Consider the following 18,261-nt stretch of genomic DNA (forward strand, 5'->3'; position numbering starts at 1 on the left):
GAAGATTTATCAAACATGGTGTAAAGTGAGACTGGCTCAGTTGCCCCCGGCAACCAATCAGATTCCACCTTTCATTCCTCACAGACTATTTGGAAAATGAAAGGTGGAATCTGATTGGTTGCTAGGGGCAACTGAGACAGTTTCACTTTACAGCATGTTTGATAAATCTCTCCCATAGTTTTAGATGCGATAGAATGAAGGCAATGGATAAATACATGGCGATTGCACCGTAGAAGGAGTATGTAGGAGTTCTTGACCCCTGGCTGTAATACATTTTATAGGGTCTTGACCCCAGCTGTCCTCTTGATGCCTGTGCTTACATGGTGATAGGGTGGGCCGCCAGATGTCCCACCAATGGAGGAGCCAGTCTCCTTGTTTAGCTTGTACTCTCACAAGACGTGTAGGGGGGTTCCATTTCCAATATGCTGGTGATGAAGGATAGGCTCATGGTATCAGTGGAGGAAGAGCATTTCAAGTGCTTTAGGTTTAGAGATGTCTTATGGAGACATGAAGCCAAAGGATAGAACAAGATGGTGCTCCCCTCCAAGAAAAACAGTCAAGGTATTTTATTCAAAATGCACTGGGTCTATGCCGGTCTGGTGTACACACGCTCCGCTGCAGTATATAAAGGAATAAGGAACAGAAGGGCCTGCAGACAGGTAAGGGAATAGGCTGGCACACTTTCTGCTCTCTTTCTGCCAGTGCACAATAATGACAGGCTCTGGAATACAGGATTTTGATATCTTTTCCAATCCTATTGTCTTATAGACTAGTAAAACAATGAATGAGTACACAGCTCTGTCTATTGATGGGGTTATCCAGGATTAAGAAAACATGGCCACTTTCTTCTAGAGACAGCACCACTCTTGTCTCCAGTTTGGGTGCAGGTTTTGCTACTCAGTTCCATTGAAGTGAATGGAGCTTAAAAGGGTTGTCCAGCAAAAATATTCTTCTTTCAAACTGGTTTCAGAAAGCTATTTAGATTTGTAATTTACTTCTATTTAAAAATCTCAAGTCCTCCAGTACTTTTCAGCTGCTGTATGTTCTGCAGGAAGTGGTGTTTTCTTTCCATAGAAAACATCTATTACTCTGAACAGTTCCTGTCTCGGACAGAGATGTCAGCAGAGAGCACTATTTTGATGCATTTGATCGTGTTTTTTTTATGTACGGTAAACACTTGCATCTGTAGGTTGCTGCTACACTTTTTGCTTTTTGTTAGCAGAAAGCTCTCTGTCAGACTGAAAAGAATACACCACTCCCTGCAGGGCATTCAGCAGCTGATAGTATAGGAAGACTTGAGATTTTTAAATAGAAGTAAATTTAAAATCTGTATAACGATCAGCGTTTAAACGAATAAATCGTTAGAAAAAGCGTTATTGCAATCATTTTTAAGATCGCTTAGCCCATCTCACACATAGGGTGAGTCGGTGAAAGACTGTTTACACGAAGTGTTTACACAAGCCGATTATCGCTCAAATTCGATCGTTATCGTGAAAATTTGAAAGATAATCGTTCCGTGTAAACGCACCATTAAAACTACCTATTACACCAATTGATTATTGGAAGTAATGGCTGATAATCGGCCAAATACGGCTGATTATTCCTATCCTGTACAGATCATTTGCCCAGCTTATCAACACAGAAAAGAGTAGTCATAGGTGACACTGGTTATAGATAACAGAGGTATACATACACAGTAGCTGCTGCTTACAACTCGGCACTCACTCTCCTGTGAAATGAGCCCACTGAGCATGCTTACAAATGTGTCCTATAGATAGAATTGGTGCTAAAGATGTACATGCCATGATCATGGCTTGTAGAGGGTCATACTGCTGGAATCACTGTCAGTAGTTGAAAGCAGGCGTTGGCTGTAAGATGCAGCTAGCACCCTCTGCATATAGAGCGAGCTGAACTCTTAAAGGGGTTGTACACCCCAAAAAAATTTCTTTCAAATCAACTGCTGCCATAAAGTGCCAGAGATTTGTAATTTACTTCTATTAAAAAATCTCAAGCCTTCCAGTACTTATCAGCTGCTGTATGCCCAGCAGGAAGTTGTATTATTTACAGTCTGAAGAGCAGGAGAGGTTTTCTATGGGGATTTGCTGCTGCTCTGGACAGTTCCTGACATGGACAGAGGAGGCAACAGAGAGCACTGTGTCAGAGAGGAAAGAAAACACCACTTCCTGCAGGACACACAGCAGCTGATAAGTACCACTTTATGGCACCAGTTGATTTGAAAGGAAAAAAATTTGGTGAACAACCCCTTTAAGCCCATCCTATATGCAATGACTGGCAAGCTTCCATGCTCAAGTCTGATCGTTCAACATTTGATTTCTAGTGGGCGAAAAAGTCAGATGCAGCCCTAGGGAGTCCAGGAAAACATGGATATAGCCTGTGGCCTATGGCTGTATTCATGTTATCCCAGACTCCCTAGGGCTGCATCCAAGTTCTTCTTTAGCCACTGGTATTCAAATGTCGGACTCGAGCGTGCTCCAGTTGGGCCCATCTCTAATCTTTTTTTTTTTTCTCTGTGTGTGTGCAAATTATGCTGGATTCTGGTGTATTTGCAGTGGTAAATCTGCCCCGGTATTACCACAGTAGTCAGCTACAAGTCTTCAGTGTATGTGCCCCATGTGAACATCCCACTAATGGTGACAAAGTGGGCGTGCTGCGGATGTGAAGCTGTGCAGCATGCCCTCCGTTGGGCAGCAGTAATAATGTATACAGATGGGATTGTGGTGTTGTTTTTTTTGCTGATGTTGAGCTCTCATCTAGATTTGCTCAGTATAGGTATTGATCGTATATCGCTTTCCATACTCTGTTTGGATTGCTGTTACGCAGTCTTATGTAGTAATGTCTGCAGATGTCGCTAATGGATTTTCACATTAACATTTCAGATTACGAGGGAGTTTTGGTAACCGTGCGAGTGTCTGACCAAGTGCTGGAGACCATAACACTATACCAAATAAATAAGCAATACATTTAGTCTGGGCTATCAAATAAACTACAGACATGTAACTGAGAAATAAAATTTTTACTTAAAGGGGTTGTCCAGGATTAGACATAAGGGTCTCCTTTTCCAGTAAGCAGAGGCCCCCCTGTCTCTGGGCTGTGTCTGCTTCTGTCTGCCTGCAGCTCAGCGTCATTCACGTAAGCAAGGATGAGATGCAATACCAGGTACTGCCCATTGCTAGAAGGGACGCTACAGTATTCCTTTATATGGTGATAGTATACTTTATAGGAGTGCTCACCCATCTATAGATCTAGTTTTTACAAACCTCACCCCCCCATAAAATGGACGACAGTGACACAATACAGAGCACAGGAAGAGGGGGGATGCAGCTGTAGTTTTTTTTTTTTTTTTTATTCCTTTCACACATACCTGATGCCCTAGTGGACAATCCCTTTCAAACAGGGGTACTGCATTTGCAGTGTATGTCAGAGTATATACATATGCAGGATGTAAACTATTTTACCGTGTTGAAGGTTCTCAGGATTAGGTGACATCTCTTATTCCAAGCTTGTTGATCGGGATGTGTCAGCCGCCAACTAGCCCCATTGAATGTGGATAATCGGCGTCCATGACAGTGAGTAAAATATGTGTCGGAAATCCCAGGCCGTCCTTGGACAGCTTTCCATGTATTGCACATATTCTATGTATTTGTCTCTTCAGGAAAACATTTCTGTGACAGCATATCATAAAGGTTCATCCGAGGTGCGTGAGTGACACCTTCTAACATCCAAACTGAACATGAAAAAAAAATCCAGAGTGTTCTTTACTGCATTGCTGCTCTGCGCTATAATGATCAGTCGGATCCTCACATATCGTGAAGTTGTTATATCCTAGCGTAGAAATGTTTCCTCCACTGCAAGCTGCATCTGCTAACCAAGCTCATACAGGTACCTGCCTAGGGGAAAGAACAGATCTCTCGTATGTCTGTATGCATAATATATGGACCTGTACATGGACAGAAGGTGGAGAAATCCTGTAACCTCTTTGTCTTTGTGCATACAGTTACACCCAATATGTGCCAGTCTTTAAACCACCTAGATGCCAGTGTCAGTGGTGACCACGGCATCTAAGTGGTTACAAACTGCATATTGGTCACTTCTGGGGTCCACGGTGTAATAGATTGTCACGGCAGCTCTGAGCCTTCTGTGACTGCCCTGATTCTATTGCCGCTACTCCCTTCCATACCCTACAGTAATTGTATAAGAGATCGTGTAGTGAAATCCTGTACTGGAACTAAAAAACAGAAAGGAACACTTAAAAAAAAAATCTGTAAAAAGATAAAAAAATTACTTGTTTGGAAATTGTCTAAACTTTTTTTTTTCAACCCCACAATTTTTTTATGTGTTTCACATTATATTTTATGGTGGAATGATGAATGCACAACTTTAAAAGCAAAAACTGGTTGTGTCCCTAGCGGGTTAAGGTGATGCTATGGACTCTTTGGATTGTCGTTCAGTTTACTTCATTAGATTTTACCTTGTGCTGCTTGTGAAATAGAAATCCTGTTGGCTAAAAACAAGCATACTATTGTCTTGTTCTTTTTTGTATTGTATTAGAGGCTGAGTGTGATAACCAGTGTGTGCAGTCTACTAGTCGCTGCCTCCGGTCTGTGGTCTCTCTGGTTCCTGCAGGAGCTGCATGCAAAGTTTTGTTTTTCTTTTTTTGTTTGCTACAAGACACCTTGATGCTTTGGCCTTTACAATCTTTGCAGTGTTCGACCTTCTAGCCCCATAACCGGTTTGTTTTGGGATACGTATATAGGTAACAAAGTTTGTGCAATGATGCATTATGTGCATGAGACTGTAGTATAAGGCCGGCCATATACGTTTCATAGATGTCATGTTAATAGGATAGACTTAAAGGGGTGCTCCGGTTAACAAATATATATTTTTTAAATTATCTGGTGTCAGAAAGTTATACAGATTTGTAAATTACTTCTATTTAAAAATCTTCCAGCACTTATCAGCTGCTGTATGTCCTGCAGGAAGTGGTGTTTTCATTCTAGTCTGGCACAGTGCTCTCTGCTGCCACCTCTGTCCATGTCAGGAACTGTCCAGAGCAGGAGAAGTTTTCTATAGGAATTTGTTACTACTGCTCTGGAGAGTTACTGTCCTGAACAGAGGTGGCAGCAGAGAGCACTATGACATAATTTTTTTTTCCCGCTAGAGCACCCCTTTAAAGCGATTCTGTACCAACAATCTGACACCCCCAAACCACTTCGGATAGCTGCTTTTAATCCAAGATCTGTCCTGGGGTTCGTTCGGCAGGTGATGCAGTTATTGTCCTAAAAAGACAACTTTTAAACTGGCAGCCCTGTGCCCAACAGCCGAGGCTTAGAGTATCTGTGCCCTAACTTAGCACCGTCCCTCCTCCCCACCCTCCTCATCATTAGGAATGCCACTGGAACATTTTCTCCTGTCTGAACATTGCACAGGTGCCTTAATGATCCAGCCCATGTGCCGTGCTGACACAGGTGATGAATAGGAGACAATCTGCCTGGAGCATTCCTAATGATGAGGAGGGCGGGAGGAGGGACAGAGAGGTGGTGCCAGCCTAATGCATACACAATGTAAGCCCCGGCCGTTGGGCACAGGGCTGCCAGTTTAAGGGTATAAACCCACACACCGTATACGCAGCAGATATGCAACAAAAACGCAGAAGATTTGTTGGTACAGATTTGATGCTGTGTTCAGTTATTTAGATCTAATCTGCTGCGAGTTTGCTGCGTATCGCAGCAGCAAATACGCTGCATATACGGTGTGTGGGTTTATACCCTAAAAGTTGTTTTTTAAGACAATAACTGCATCACCTGCCGAACCGACCCCAGGACAGATGTTAGATTAAAATCAGCTATCCGAAGGTACAAGCGGTTTTTTTTTGGGGGGGGGGGGGGGGGATTGTGTATCGAAACCTTAGAATTGCTGAAAAATGACAGATTAGGCCGTCAAGTGTACACAAACGATAGCGTTTACTGGAGATGACAGGTACTTGGTGACCTGCGGCATCTGTCTGCAGTTCATTCGTCTAGAGAAGGGGGTGTTGGTTTGCGCTCTCGGGGTCACATCGTGCTGCGGTCTCCTCCGGACACATCCAGGAGTAGTTTTCCTTGTATTTGCAGGCGGCTGATGTCTCAGTTGTTTGAGCACTTACCGCGATCACTAACTTGTTGTCACCTTCGGCTTCCAGAGTGACTCATCCACGCTGAGCGTAACCCTAAGGGATGTGTTCTTTAGTAAAAGTGAGATAGTTCTTCCTTACTGATACTATAATGTTAGTTGTTCTCTTAAAGGGCATGTATGTTTTTTTTTCTAAACTGTTTCTATTTTCTGATTGTAATTTTTTAAAATTTTATTTCATGTTTATGTGTATTGTTATGGGGGCGGCCATCTTGAGCTGTTTTTAATAGTTTTAGTGACACATGTTACAGCAGGCCTCATGGAAATAGATGAAAATAGATAGGACTAGGGATGAGCGAACTTACAGCCGCTTGTCATACGGCTGCCTTTGAACTCTGTGCTGCTTCAAGTGCCTGGAAAAGCTGTATCCCATCCTGGGAAATTTCTTCCAGTTTTCCAGAATTAGATCCAGGTTTTCCAGCCACCCAGAGAGAAGGGGCACAGAGTTTAAAGGCAGCCAGCTGACAATCTGACCGCCAAGCCTACTGAAGCACTTCGCTAGCACTGTAAATCCCCTGTAAATGGGACCTGTCCCATTAAGATGGATGTGAAACATTACTGAGCACGCTCTGTGACCTTTAAAGACTTTGGCAGGAAGCTGCTATTGTCTTATACTGGTGCTATCCATCTACTAGTCACCTGTCGCTGTTATGCTGTACAGATCACTTTACAGTAGCCTCCTCCTTATCATCACATGCAGAATAGGAAGCCTCAGCTAACTTTTAGGCCTAGTGGTGAAAATGAGAACTGCAAGATCTCAGAATAATTTTAAAATATAGAATAGAAAGTGAAAAAAAAATCAAAAAATGAAAAGAAAAAAAATCAAAAATGAAAACCAAAAATTAAAAAAAATATATGTTTAACATAAAAACTTAAGAGTCACTGTTGTGATTTTTTTTTTTTTTTTTGCAGAAATCAATAGTCCAGGCGATTTTAAGAAACTTTGCCAGATATGCCATTATCTGCATTTAAAAAGCCTTTTACCAGGTCCCCCCCCCCTCCTCTCCTTTCTGTCATCCACTGCAAAAAATCTGGAAATTGTGACTTGTTGCATCAGACACAACCCCGTCTGTTCTATAGAGAGGGGGGAGGAGGGACATGAGTCGCAGCCAGAGCAGAGAACAAAGGATTACACAAACATGGAGCTGGGTGACAGCGTATTCAGAGGTTAGAGAGGTCAGTGCTGACTGTCCGAGGAGATAGAGGGTGATGTATGGGGTGGTACATCCTCTTTAAGGGGATTATCTAGGCTTACAAAAACATGGTAGTTTGAGTGTGGTTATTGCAGCTCGGTTCCATTGAAGTAAATGGAGTCGTCACACACAAGGTGAGGACAGGGGTGTTGCTGTTTTTGCATGGTAATAGCTGTGCTTTTTTCTAATGCTGGATAACCGCTTTATCCTATAATAACCAAGTGGTTATTTTTTTTTCATCATCGGTTTTGAAGACGCATAACTTTTTATCTTTTATTTTTCCATCAGTGTTGTCATGTTTTGGGCTTCATATGGCTAATTCATTAACCTAAGAGTTCAGGTGTAAATAGTTTCATTATTCCCCTCCCCAATTACCGGGGTCTCTTAATGTAGCTTCTGTTTATCCTATTAAACCTGGCAGAGACCACGGTACCTAGCGAACACCTTGTCAGTGACAAATCCCTGTAGCGGCATTAAGCCCGTGCCTGGATGCTGCACTAATGTAGTTTAACTTGACAATTTCTGTCTCTGAGTAATGAGCGGCTGTAGCACTTATACAGCAAATGGCAGCTCCTCTGATAGGCACCCTCTAAAGCGAGCAGCGTGGCCTAATGATGTGTAGAAGACTCGCACAGGAACATCCAGCACTTATTACAAAGCAAAGCTCTCCCAGCTCTTGATGTAGAAATTGCTGCAAGGTGAATCATACATCCTGTCGGCTTTTCACTCCACAATTCCATAATAAAAGTACAAAATACAAAAGACCGACTTTATTTGTGCTTAAAAGGCTATTTTACGATTGGGTAGATTTTTTTTTTTTAAAATAGGCTATCTACTTAAGTCTTGTCTATGGTGGTTTGTGTACAGAACTCGATAGGGGGCATTGTTACCTCCGGGGGTCGAGTTCATAGGACGTCACAGCTACTTCAACGTCTGTCGGGGAAATAAAGCAAAGGTCGTAGTTAGGTACTAAAGCCAAGCAATCGGGTACTGTTCAAGTGTCTTTTCATTGTGTGCCTCTACTCATTGTATAGATTTCACTCGCTCTGACGCTGGGAGAAAGCAGTCAGACTCTGTACAGGTGACGGCCCTTTTGCCACAGACGCCGATTACCCCCCAAGCTTTGCGGCTCTTTCACTTTTAATGTGACAATTCAGCTTTATATTTCCCTACTTACCCAGTGTTACACAACAGCATCCTAAATATCCTTACAAATATAAATCTGTCATGCCAACTACTTAAAGCCTCTGCCAGTAATAGTCCGCGCTCCTGCCAATATCTTCAGAGCAGATGATTATTAGAAACTCTTTATTCATAAATCTACAGTCAGCACCGGCTTCATTCACGGCATTTAAAGGGGCTGTCCAGGCAGGACGGTTCTTACATACAGGGGTAACTAAAATAAAAAAACACTTTCCTTACTCACTCCCATGTCACTTACTATACCGCCTACTGTAATATTCAGCTCCAGCCCCTGCTGTTTGGCTATAACAGGGATATGGTGTCACAGAGCTTTATTATACCGACAGTGGTGCAGGAGCAAGGAAAGTGTCCGTTCTTTTATTTACCCATTACCTGGGTATATATCTATAACCTGTCCTGCTGATCAAGACCTTGTAGTCTGGTTTTAATTTTTTTTTTTCTGTTTTAGCAGTTGCTCCACTCCCTATGGCCGCTCTCACACATATTATACATTATCGGGATCTGGGTGTGCAGACCACCAACAATCGCCAGGAGAAGCATTTGGCCGTGTACTTCTTTTACCCGATCACTGCTTTTGCTTTCTCGCTCTGAGAGCCAGTCTCCATTTTAAATCTATGAAGACTGTTGAAGTCTGAGAGAGAAGCGCACAGCCGCATGCTTTACCCATTAACATCTAGGGATCGGTGGCAGACTCCAACTGAGAAGTCTCTATAACAATTCAAAAGTTGTTTTTCTTTTTTATTAAGGTGATAGGGAGACTTCAAGAAAATGTTTCCAGTAATCCTGATGTAATACAGTTTCCTTTGTAATAGATCCATATTGTGGGTCTGTATTACCAATAGGCCTACGTGAAACAGGCTTATAGGTGTATTGACATGGGACGATTTTTTATGGCCATGATTTTTTGCAGATTATAACAGAAAACACAATAAGACCAGCCGGTGTGAATACATGCTATTGTGTGTGTACGTAGCCTATGTGATTTGTTAGCATGACAGCAAAGGACGAGTTTTGTTGTAATCCTGATCTTATTTTTATTTTATTTATTTTTTTTTTAAGGGAGGAAAAGACGGAAGATTTAGACCAGAAGGATAAACCACCAAAACTCAGGAAAGTTAAAAAAGATAAAAAGAACGATGAAGACAAAGCGGAAGAAGCCCATCCATCAGCGCAGCCGGAAGAAGAGGCCGGCGAGGTGGGACAGGCTGAGGTACCAGAAACAGAGGGCGCACCGGTGGTGCCCGAGGCCTCCGCCTCCCCAAAGCAAAGGCGCTCTGTTATCAGAGATAGGGGGCCCATGTATGAAGACCCTACGCTTCCCGAAGGCTGGACAAGGAAACTGAAACAAAGAAAATCTGGACGATCCGCTGGAAAATACGATGTCTATTTGATAAAGTAAGTCATCCAAAATACTTATAATAATAGAAGAAATGTCACGGTATTAGAGTTTATCAGGTGACCTGGTATACGGCTCTATTAAAGACATCAACTAGCGCCAAACTTCACATGTTAAGACACAGGAGAAATGCACCCAAGTCTAAGGCATTCAATCCTCACTTATAGCAGCTGCTAGTCACTTTAATCTGAAACGCGTTAGCTGGGTGCATTTATCCTGCGCCTTTGGAGTTTGTTGTTTGTAGGACCCATAATTTTGATGTCCTTATGGATTTGTCTGTGGGCTAAAACCAGTAAAATGGCTGTAAGTTATAACAAACTAAGGGACTTGTTTTGAGCTGGTTTTGTGTATAAAAAAAGTGAGTTTTTATAATTGTAATTTTTTTTAAACTTTTTTTATATCCCAAATAAAGATTGGTTTACAGTAGAGATTACCAGCAAAAAAAAAAAAAAGCTAAATAAATGCTCCAACGTCTGAAAATATTAGGTTAATTTTAGGTTTAATAGTCAGAGCAGAGAGTAAGTCTTGAAAGGCGCACTGCACGTGTGTGCATACTACGTATGTATTTTAGTGGCTCTGCTTGGTTCCCCCACAATTGGAGAGCGCTTCTAATAGAAAGGTTTTTTTTAAAGCAGTCAGTCTAGAGGGGTTTTCTGGGCAGAACATTATTTTTCTAATTTCGGTGGAGGCATACTTATATGCCCTGATCCTGCTGCCACAGTTGCCGTTCTGACATCTCCCATTCACTGATGCTCCCTACATTTAGTGAGGTTTAGTTTGTGCAGGAAATTCAGTGATTGGATGAGTGGGCATTTCCTGCACAGACTAAACATCAAGAGAAGACCAAGAAGTGCTGAAATATTGGTTGTGGAGGGGCATCTGATCAGGTGAGTATGGGTCTCTTTACTCACTTTACACATCCTGATATGGAGACATGAAAGGACACAAAAAAGTGGCCAATGCCGCTCATTTGCAGTGCCTTTAGAAGGCACCTTTAATTGTACAGCTACACCACACGAACGATCAACAGTGCAAATCCCCTGTTTACACAAGGAGATGTGGAGCTGATAGCGATAAATTCTGAAGCTTAGAGTTTACGTACGTTTTGTGCGTTTACACGTACAATTATCGTTCAAATTCGATCGTTATCGCGAATTCGCACGATAATCGTTCCGTGTAAACACAGCATAAAAGGGCCTTATGCCTCATGCCTGGCTAACCTGTTAAGGGCAGATTAATTTTTAGGGCTGTGGTAGATGAGATGAATCCGAATAATGAGGGACAGATGCCAGGCCTTTGGCTATATAGTAACACTGTGGTAAAATTGGTCACCATTAGCAAACATTAACATATAAATCACTCTCGTACATAGCGTCTAACTGGTGTTTATGTATGGAGAACAAAATGTGTTGTGCACACCCACAAGGTATAGCTCCGCAAAAGAAAATTACCCTTGGTATAAAATTAGCTTTTACTGCTTGTAGCCTTGTGTAAAATGTATAAATTCAGTGCAAGAACGGCAGTAGATAAGTGAGGCTTTGTTTCTGTTTCATTGGGTTTTTCTGTTGCTTTTTTACACCAAGAATAGAACAACCTGCCAGCTTTAGAAAACATGGTGTTCTAGACAACACCCAATATTTTCATATTTTAAGGGGTTTTCCTTGCTTTATGTGGTCTTGTTGTCTCTGCCTCTGGTGCAAAATGTCTGCTCTGGTGTCTTCATTGCCCCACTTCTTGTCCAGTGTACATCCTGTAATGAACTTCCTGTCCTTCCTGATTTTCTGCGGCTTTATCTCCCTCCTACTGCATCTTCTTGGCTACAACCCTGCCTACTACAGACACAGCACAGCAATGAAGTTGGAAAGAGAGAGAGAATTGCCTAAATTTTCAGGTAGAGTGTAGAGCAGGAACAGAAAGTCCATTACAGGATGTACAATAGACAGTAATTGAAAAAACGCTTTCCTAGTCTGAAACCCCCTTTAAGGGTACATTCACATGTTTGATGCTAGAGATATCAATGTAGCTTAATGACTGAACAAAGCATCAAATCTCAGTTTTTAATTGTTATTGGTATGGGGCTTGTGTTATAGCATACGTACATTAATGTTTTTATTTTTCTTTTCTTTTAATAGCCCTACTGGTAAAGCTTTTCGGTCCAAAGTTGAGCTTATAGCATACTTCGAAAAGGTAGGAGACACAACCCTTGATCCAAATGACTTTGACTTCACGGTAACTGGGAGAGGAAGTCCATCTCGGAGGGAGCAGAAACAGCCGAAAAAACCCAAAGCTCCTAAGCCTACTGGAACAGGTAGAGGAAGAGGAAGACCCAAAGGAAGCGTGAAGGCAAAGCCACCTGTAAAGTTAGAGGGTGTCCAGGTGAAAAGGGTCGTGGAAAAGACACCGGGAAAACTTTTGGTGAAAATGCCTTTTTCAGAAAATACGGAAGAATCCGACGCAACAACATCAGAGCAGGTCCTGGTTATTAAACGTCCAGGCCGCAAAAGAAAAATAGAAACCGAGCAGCCAGCAGCACCAAAAAAGCGGGGCCGTAAGCCAGGCAGCGGCAATGCGGCGGCTGCGGCGGCAGAGGCTGCGAAGAAAAAAGCAATCAAAGAGTCTTCCATCAAGCCGCTCTTAGAGACCGTATTACCAATAAAGAAACGCAAGACACGGGAAACTGTGAGTTTAGATGTTACGGACACAGAGACCCCAGTGTATCCTTCCACCGTTATAGAAAAAAGTGTTAAAGTAATAAAGCCTCCAAAAAGCCCAGAAAGTAAAAGCAAAGAAAGTAGTCCCAAAAGCAGGATCGTCTTACCTAAAAAGGAACAACAGCAACAACAACAACAACAACAACAACAGCAGCACCATCACCATCATCACCACCATCACCACCACCACTCCGAATCAAAAGCATCCACTACCAACCCAGAGCCAGAGACTTCAAAGGACAGCATAAGTGCCCAGGAGCCACAGGACTTAAGTGTCAAAATCTGCAAGGATGAAAAAATACCAGAAAGTGATGGATGCGCTCAGGAGCCACCTAAGACTCAGCCTGCCGATAAGTGCAGGAACCGGGGGGAAGGTGACCGAAAAGACATTGTTTCTTCATCTGTACAGAGGCCGACGAGGGAGGAAGCAGTCGATACAAGAACACCAGTGACGGAGAGAGTTAGCTGACTTTAAGAAGATTATCAAAAACAGTACAAAAAAATTATATATATATATATATATATAAAGGCAGCTGTTGTCTTTTCTCCTTGTGGGTAGGGCTCTGACAAAGCTTCCCTATAAATGAAGTAAAGAGAAGTCTATTTTTTCCTCCTGTAGCTTGGAGTTTCGTAGCTTCGGGGAGGGAGTAAATGTCGAACGTGGATCTTTTTAATAACGACGAGCACAGTCAGTCAGGGGTGAAGACTTTTAACAGAGCCAGAAGCAGCTTTGCACTTTTTTATACTTAATAGGCTCCTTTGATCATGGCTTACTCTGCATCATACTACTGACCAAGGTGGGCTGTCTCCTTAACTTTTTAGGTATGCCAACTTAAGCTTTGCTCCTGTTTTTAGCACATTTTAAAATTCCCATGCCATCTCTATCCGGGGTTCACTCTGTTGCAGAACAACGTCTCAATATCTTCACACGGTTTCCCATACAGACAAGTGACCTAATCCAGACCACAGTATTGCCAAATGATCACTTCACATGCACTGAAGTCATCGCTTCCCTCTTTAGTTCATTGTGACATTGGGTTTTGTCCTACAGAGGTTCATGTGTTTGTGTATATATATATATATATATATATATATATATGTTGTTATTTTTATCAGTAACTGGTAACACTGAACTAAATAGGGACTGGCGTGAACACTCCGACACATTTATTTAATGCAAGTCTACTCTCTCACCATATGATCCATGCTACAGAGGCAACTTTGCAATACGTTGTTCTATTAGCAGGGAAGAGCGATGTACCCTGGGGCGTACGTCATTCACCCACAGTAGCGCAGGCATACACACACGCCAATGAGATGACACGTTCTTCCAGATCATTATTACAAAAGTAGCTTCTTCTCTATCTAGTAATAATCAACATTGCACTGCTCCTCACCCATACAATCCAAACCAGAGGTAAGACAAGGATGTGAAGCTAGGGAATTTTTTTGTCATATTTTTTTTGTCATGTTTTACATAGATACAAATACATTTTCTTTTCTTCTTTTTTTATGCAGTTACATGAAGCTGCGAAACTCTAAGTCCTCTAGTTTTGTGACTTTCTGTTTCATAAGGACTTCCTGTTAGAAATTAATTTTCTGTTTGTCTAGTATACTGTTTCCCACTCCACCTTAAACAACAACAAAAAAAACAACAAAAACTGAAAAGAAAAAAAAACTCAAGACAGTAGCACTTGCTTAAGTGACAACTAGAATTTTGTGGACGATGTTCTTCAGCAATATATGTGAGAGCCTCAGACCCTGGTAACTGAGTGAATGTGACTTTTGTGCTAGCTTTATTATTATTATTATTTTTTTTTTTTTGTTTGACGATGTAACGTGAAGGCCTTTGCCATGATTTTTATCGGATATATATTTGTGAGGACGCTGTGAGTTTGCATGGGTTTTACTATTAGAAACGTGCATAACTCCTAGGAACAGCTGCAATTGTATGTATACATATAATATATATGTATATACACACACGCACATATATATTTATATGTGTATGCGTGTATAATTATATCAGCATTTTACTTTACAGGAATTTTATGTATCGTAAACAACATTGTACGTGTCAGTGGGCAGACCGTGTTGACCATGTTTATTTTTTCTTCATGCTCATTCCAAAGCATTTTGTTTTCAGGATACTATATAAAGAAAAGAAAAAAAAAGTATGTATATAATATAATTGAAAATCTGATAATACATTTCATGACATAATCATATTGAAGGCATGGCAAACCTTAAAAAGGCCCACACCCTCCATGAAGAATACCATTGTTTACAGAGAAATCCATTGCATACATGTGTTACCCGATAAGAACCTTGTGTATACTCCATTTGTTTTTAAGGATCATTACAGACTCTCAGCATGAAACGCGTTGTCACGCCCCACACCCACAATCTTCTCTCCCGCTGTTACTACAAGGAATCACGGCTCACGCTTTATCTTGTACAAACCTTTCGGAATGAATCCACACAGGATTGTTGTTCATCATCGGGTCAGACTGTTCACGTTGTCTTCTTTCATTTCAGCGCTATCAAAAAGTTTTTTGATCTTTTTCGACAAGCGGGAAATCCATGAACTAGAAAAGCCGCTTGCGTGTTTTCCCGGTTAACACCGCGTAGCTGACAGCTCAGAACGACAGTCAGAGACTATTTTCCAGCTCTGGAATGAACGCACTGTCGTGGTTTTATTATATTTTTTTTGCTTCCATAGGCTGCCTGGTTGAAACAACACAGACGACCGCTCCGATTTTCAGGACATTGATTAATACTTTTATTTTTTTTATGTTTTTGTTCAACAAGAGACGTGCACTTCTTTGTCAGAAATCAAGTGCCCTTCTCTTATGCCTTTTCATAGTGAGCACTTTAGTTGTCGAGTGTTTGAGAATACTTGTCATCATAGGTAAGACTTTGCATCCATACTCTCAGATATCATGTGTGTCAATGTCTGCTTACTGAAATACACAAAACAACTCTGGCTTTGACCATTCATTTCATGCTACCAGAATTTACCTTGGAGATGGTATGGCGATAGGGATTGTTTCGCACAATCGTAATGTGGTCACATTTCTGCATCTATATCCCGACCATGACCCGAACTAACACCACAGATCCATATAATGATGTCAGGACGGGACAGAACTTATTCACATGTTCCGTAAATTTATCTGTAATTTCGCATGTTCAATTACAGACAAATTTAGGGCACATTGATTTTTTATTGAGCTATTCACATTGGCCGTAGTTTTACTGATCCACAATCCATGTTGCAAAAAATAGGATATGTCCTAGTCCAGGCTGTAATTGCAGCACGGATTCACCCATAGACGTCTATGGGAGTGTCTGTAATTTTTTTCTGGAAATAATGTTCACAAAAAATGCGGATGACCTAAATTTATCACTTTCCCATTTTTCGCAGAGCCACAAAAATTACAGATGCTCTATGTACCAATTCTTAGCAGATTTCTGATGGCGATTGTGGATATTTACGGTCCTGTCCAGCTACTAAATGTGTGAATGAAGCCTTATGGTGATACACATGTACAAATTTAGTTGCAGGAAACTGGCCTTAAGTTTAGTCCAAGGCTATGTTCATACTTCATTCCCCGAATTTATGGTCCCATCTTTTCACTGAATGCACTCGAAATATGTTTCACTCCCTCTTTAGTTAAAGAGGTACTCTATTACATAAAAGCCCCCCTCTCAATATAACCAAAGGTTTTGGGACATACAAGGCCATGTTCTGGTGCAGCAGATTTGTTGCAGATTTTCATTGTGGCTTCTGCTTGAACACGTAAAAATCCACATGTAGCTCGTGACTTTTGCTATTTTGCTGCAGATATGCAACAGAAAACTTCCCCTTTGTCCATATGAACTCATCCTTAAAGGGATGGTCCCAACCTGGACATTTATGCCGTGTATAATGTCTGAAAGATATAGTGAGAACAAGAGTATCCAATCTATGAGTCACCTGGTGAGGTAATACAGAGCCCTTAGAGTCATTGCTTTTAAAGCACAGGTCTCAGCTGTTGCAAAACTACAGTTCCCATCATGCCTGGAAAGCCAAAGGCATCATGAAAATTGTACTTTTGCAAAGACTGACGGGGCATCAAGTTTGACGACTGTGTTGTAGAGCATAGTATGTCCGCAATACAGTGCTGTAAGGAGGTGAGTGTCTATGACTCTGGTAGCCCTGCCATGTAGGTGAGGCCTAGGGCTGTATACACCCTCCTAAATCACCGTTTACAGTAACAACTCCTGTGTTGGCCTGAAGTTGTAACCTAAAGGGAAATACACACCTGGCAAAGCTTTTACGTCGTGGATCTGTATTACGTGTGGACTGTGCTTCAGATGTTTCACCCCTATAGTGAAACCTGTTGTGAAAATACACATTTCACAGCAAATACACAGCATTGTCACTACATATTTATGGCGTTTTTTAAACTCTCCTCCCCATGTCTACCCCAGAATCCCACCATGTCTGAAGTAACCCTACAGTAGGGATGGGGAACCTGCAGCCCTCCAGCTGTTGAAAAAGTACAATTCCCATCATGCATGGACAGGCAAAGCAAAGTTCTGACTGTCTAGGCATGATGGGAAATTTAGTTTTGCAACATTTGGAGGGCCTTACCCCAGCCCTACAGGCTTTCTAAACTTCCTCTGCTAGCCGTACCATAGTGGAGTGTCAGTATTATGTGGACATAAACAATAGACTGGGGGGGGGGGGTTTATTGACTTTTATTAAAGAGTTTTCTAGGCATGCTCTGTGATCTGTGCAGAGAGGATATGAGCAGTGACATAATCTATTGTGAATGGCCTGATCCCATCTTATCTATATACCGGTGTCACTTTTCACTGTAATCCAGATAGCATGGAGACTGCTGAAAATTTTTCTTTACAGAACAGTACATATTAGCTTATTATTAGGCCTTGATTCTGATGACACTTTCCCTTTAAAGGGTTTATTCAGGATTAAAAAAAAAAAAAAAAAAACTGTCCTCAGGTTATGTGTGGTATTATAACTCCATTCACTTTAATATAAATGAGCTGCAGTGGCACACAAACTGAGGACATGACTGGCAATCTAATCCTGGACTACCCCTTTAAGTCAAAAAATAGTAATCAAGGACACCAGGGATGGTCCGAACCTGCCGAGTTTCGGGTTCGTATAAACCCGAACGCTCTGCAGCAGATTCCCGCTGTCTGCCCGCTCCGTGGAGCTGGCGGATACAGCGGGAGGAACGCCTGGAAAACTGGGATACAGCCTATGGCTATGGCTGTATCCCAGTTTTCCAGGCGGTCCTCCCGCTGGATCCGCCCACTCCACGGAGCGGGCAGACAGCGGGAATCGTTACCGAGGGTTGGGGTTCGTACGAACACGAACCGAACTCAGTTCGGACCATCCCTAAAGGACACCATTTCCCTCATCTATCTTACCGTCACCTTGGGTTCCATTACACATGATCATCACTGCTGCCATTACTAGACAGCTGCACCTTAGTATTCTGAGGATATCCTCTTTGTTCCTTTCTAGCTCTTTGCTGAATGTATCTGTATTTTT

The 18,261-nt window shown here is 41.8% G+C and overlaps 1 protein-coding gene across 2 annotated transcripts in view; it reads left to right on the forward strand.

Annotated features, from left to right (window-relative positions):
• MECP2 (methyl-CpG binding protein 2) overlaps positions 1 to 15,678 on the forward strand; it is a 32,563-nt gene extending 16,885 nt beyond the window's left edge. For both annotated transcript variants that reach the window (XM_069986465.1, XM_069986464.1), the window contains exons 2-3: positions 9,645 to 9,980; positions 12,114 to 15,678. In XM_069986465.1, coding sequence (XP_069842566.1) covers positions 9,883 to 9,980; positions 12,114 to 13,161 — 1,146 coding nt within the window. In that variant the 5' untranslated portion in view covers positions 9,645 to 9,882 and the 3' untranslated portion in view covers positions 13,162 to 15,678. The remainder of the gene's footprint in view (positions 1 to 9,644; positions 9,981 to 12,113) is intronic.
• The last annotated feature ends 2,583 nt before the right edge of the window (positions 15,679 to 18,261 follow it).

The sequence above is a fragment of the Dendropsophus ebraccatus genome, chromosome 10, assembly GCF_027789765.1.
Source record: "Dendropsophus ebraccatus isolate aDenEbr1 chromosome 10, aDenEbr1.pat, whole genome shotgun sequence".
Lineage (NCBI taxonomy): Eukaryota > Metazoa > Chordata > Amphibia > Anura > Hylidae > Dendropsophus > Dendropsophus ebraccatus.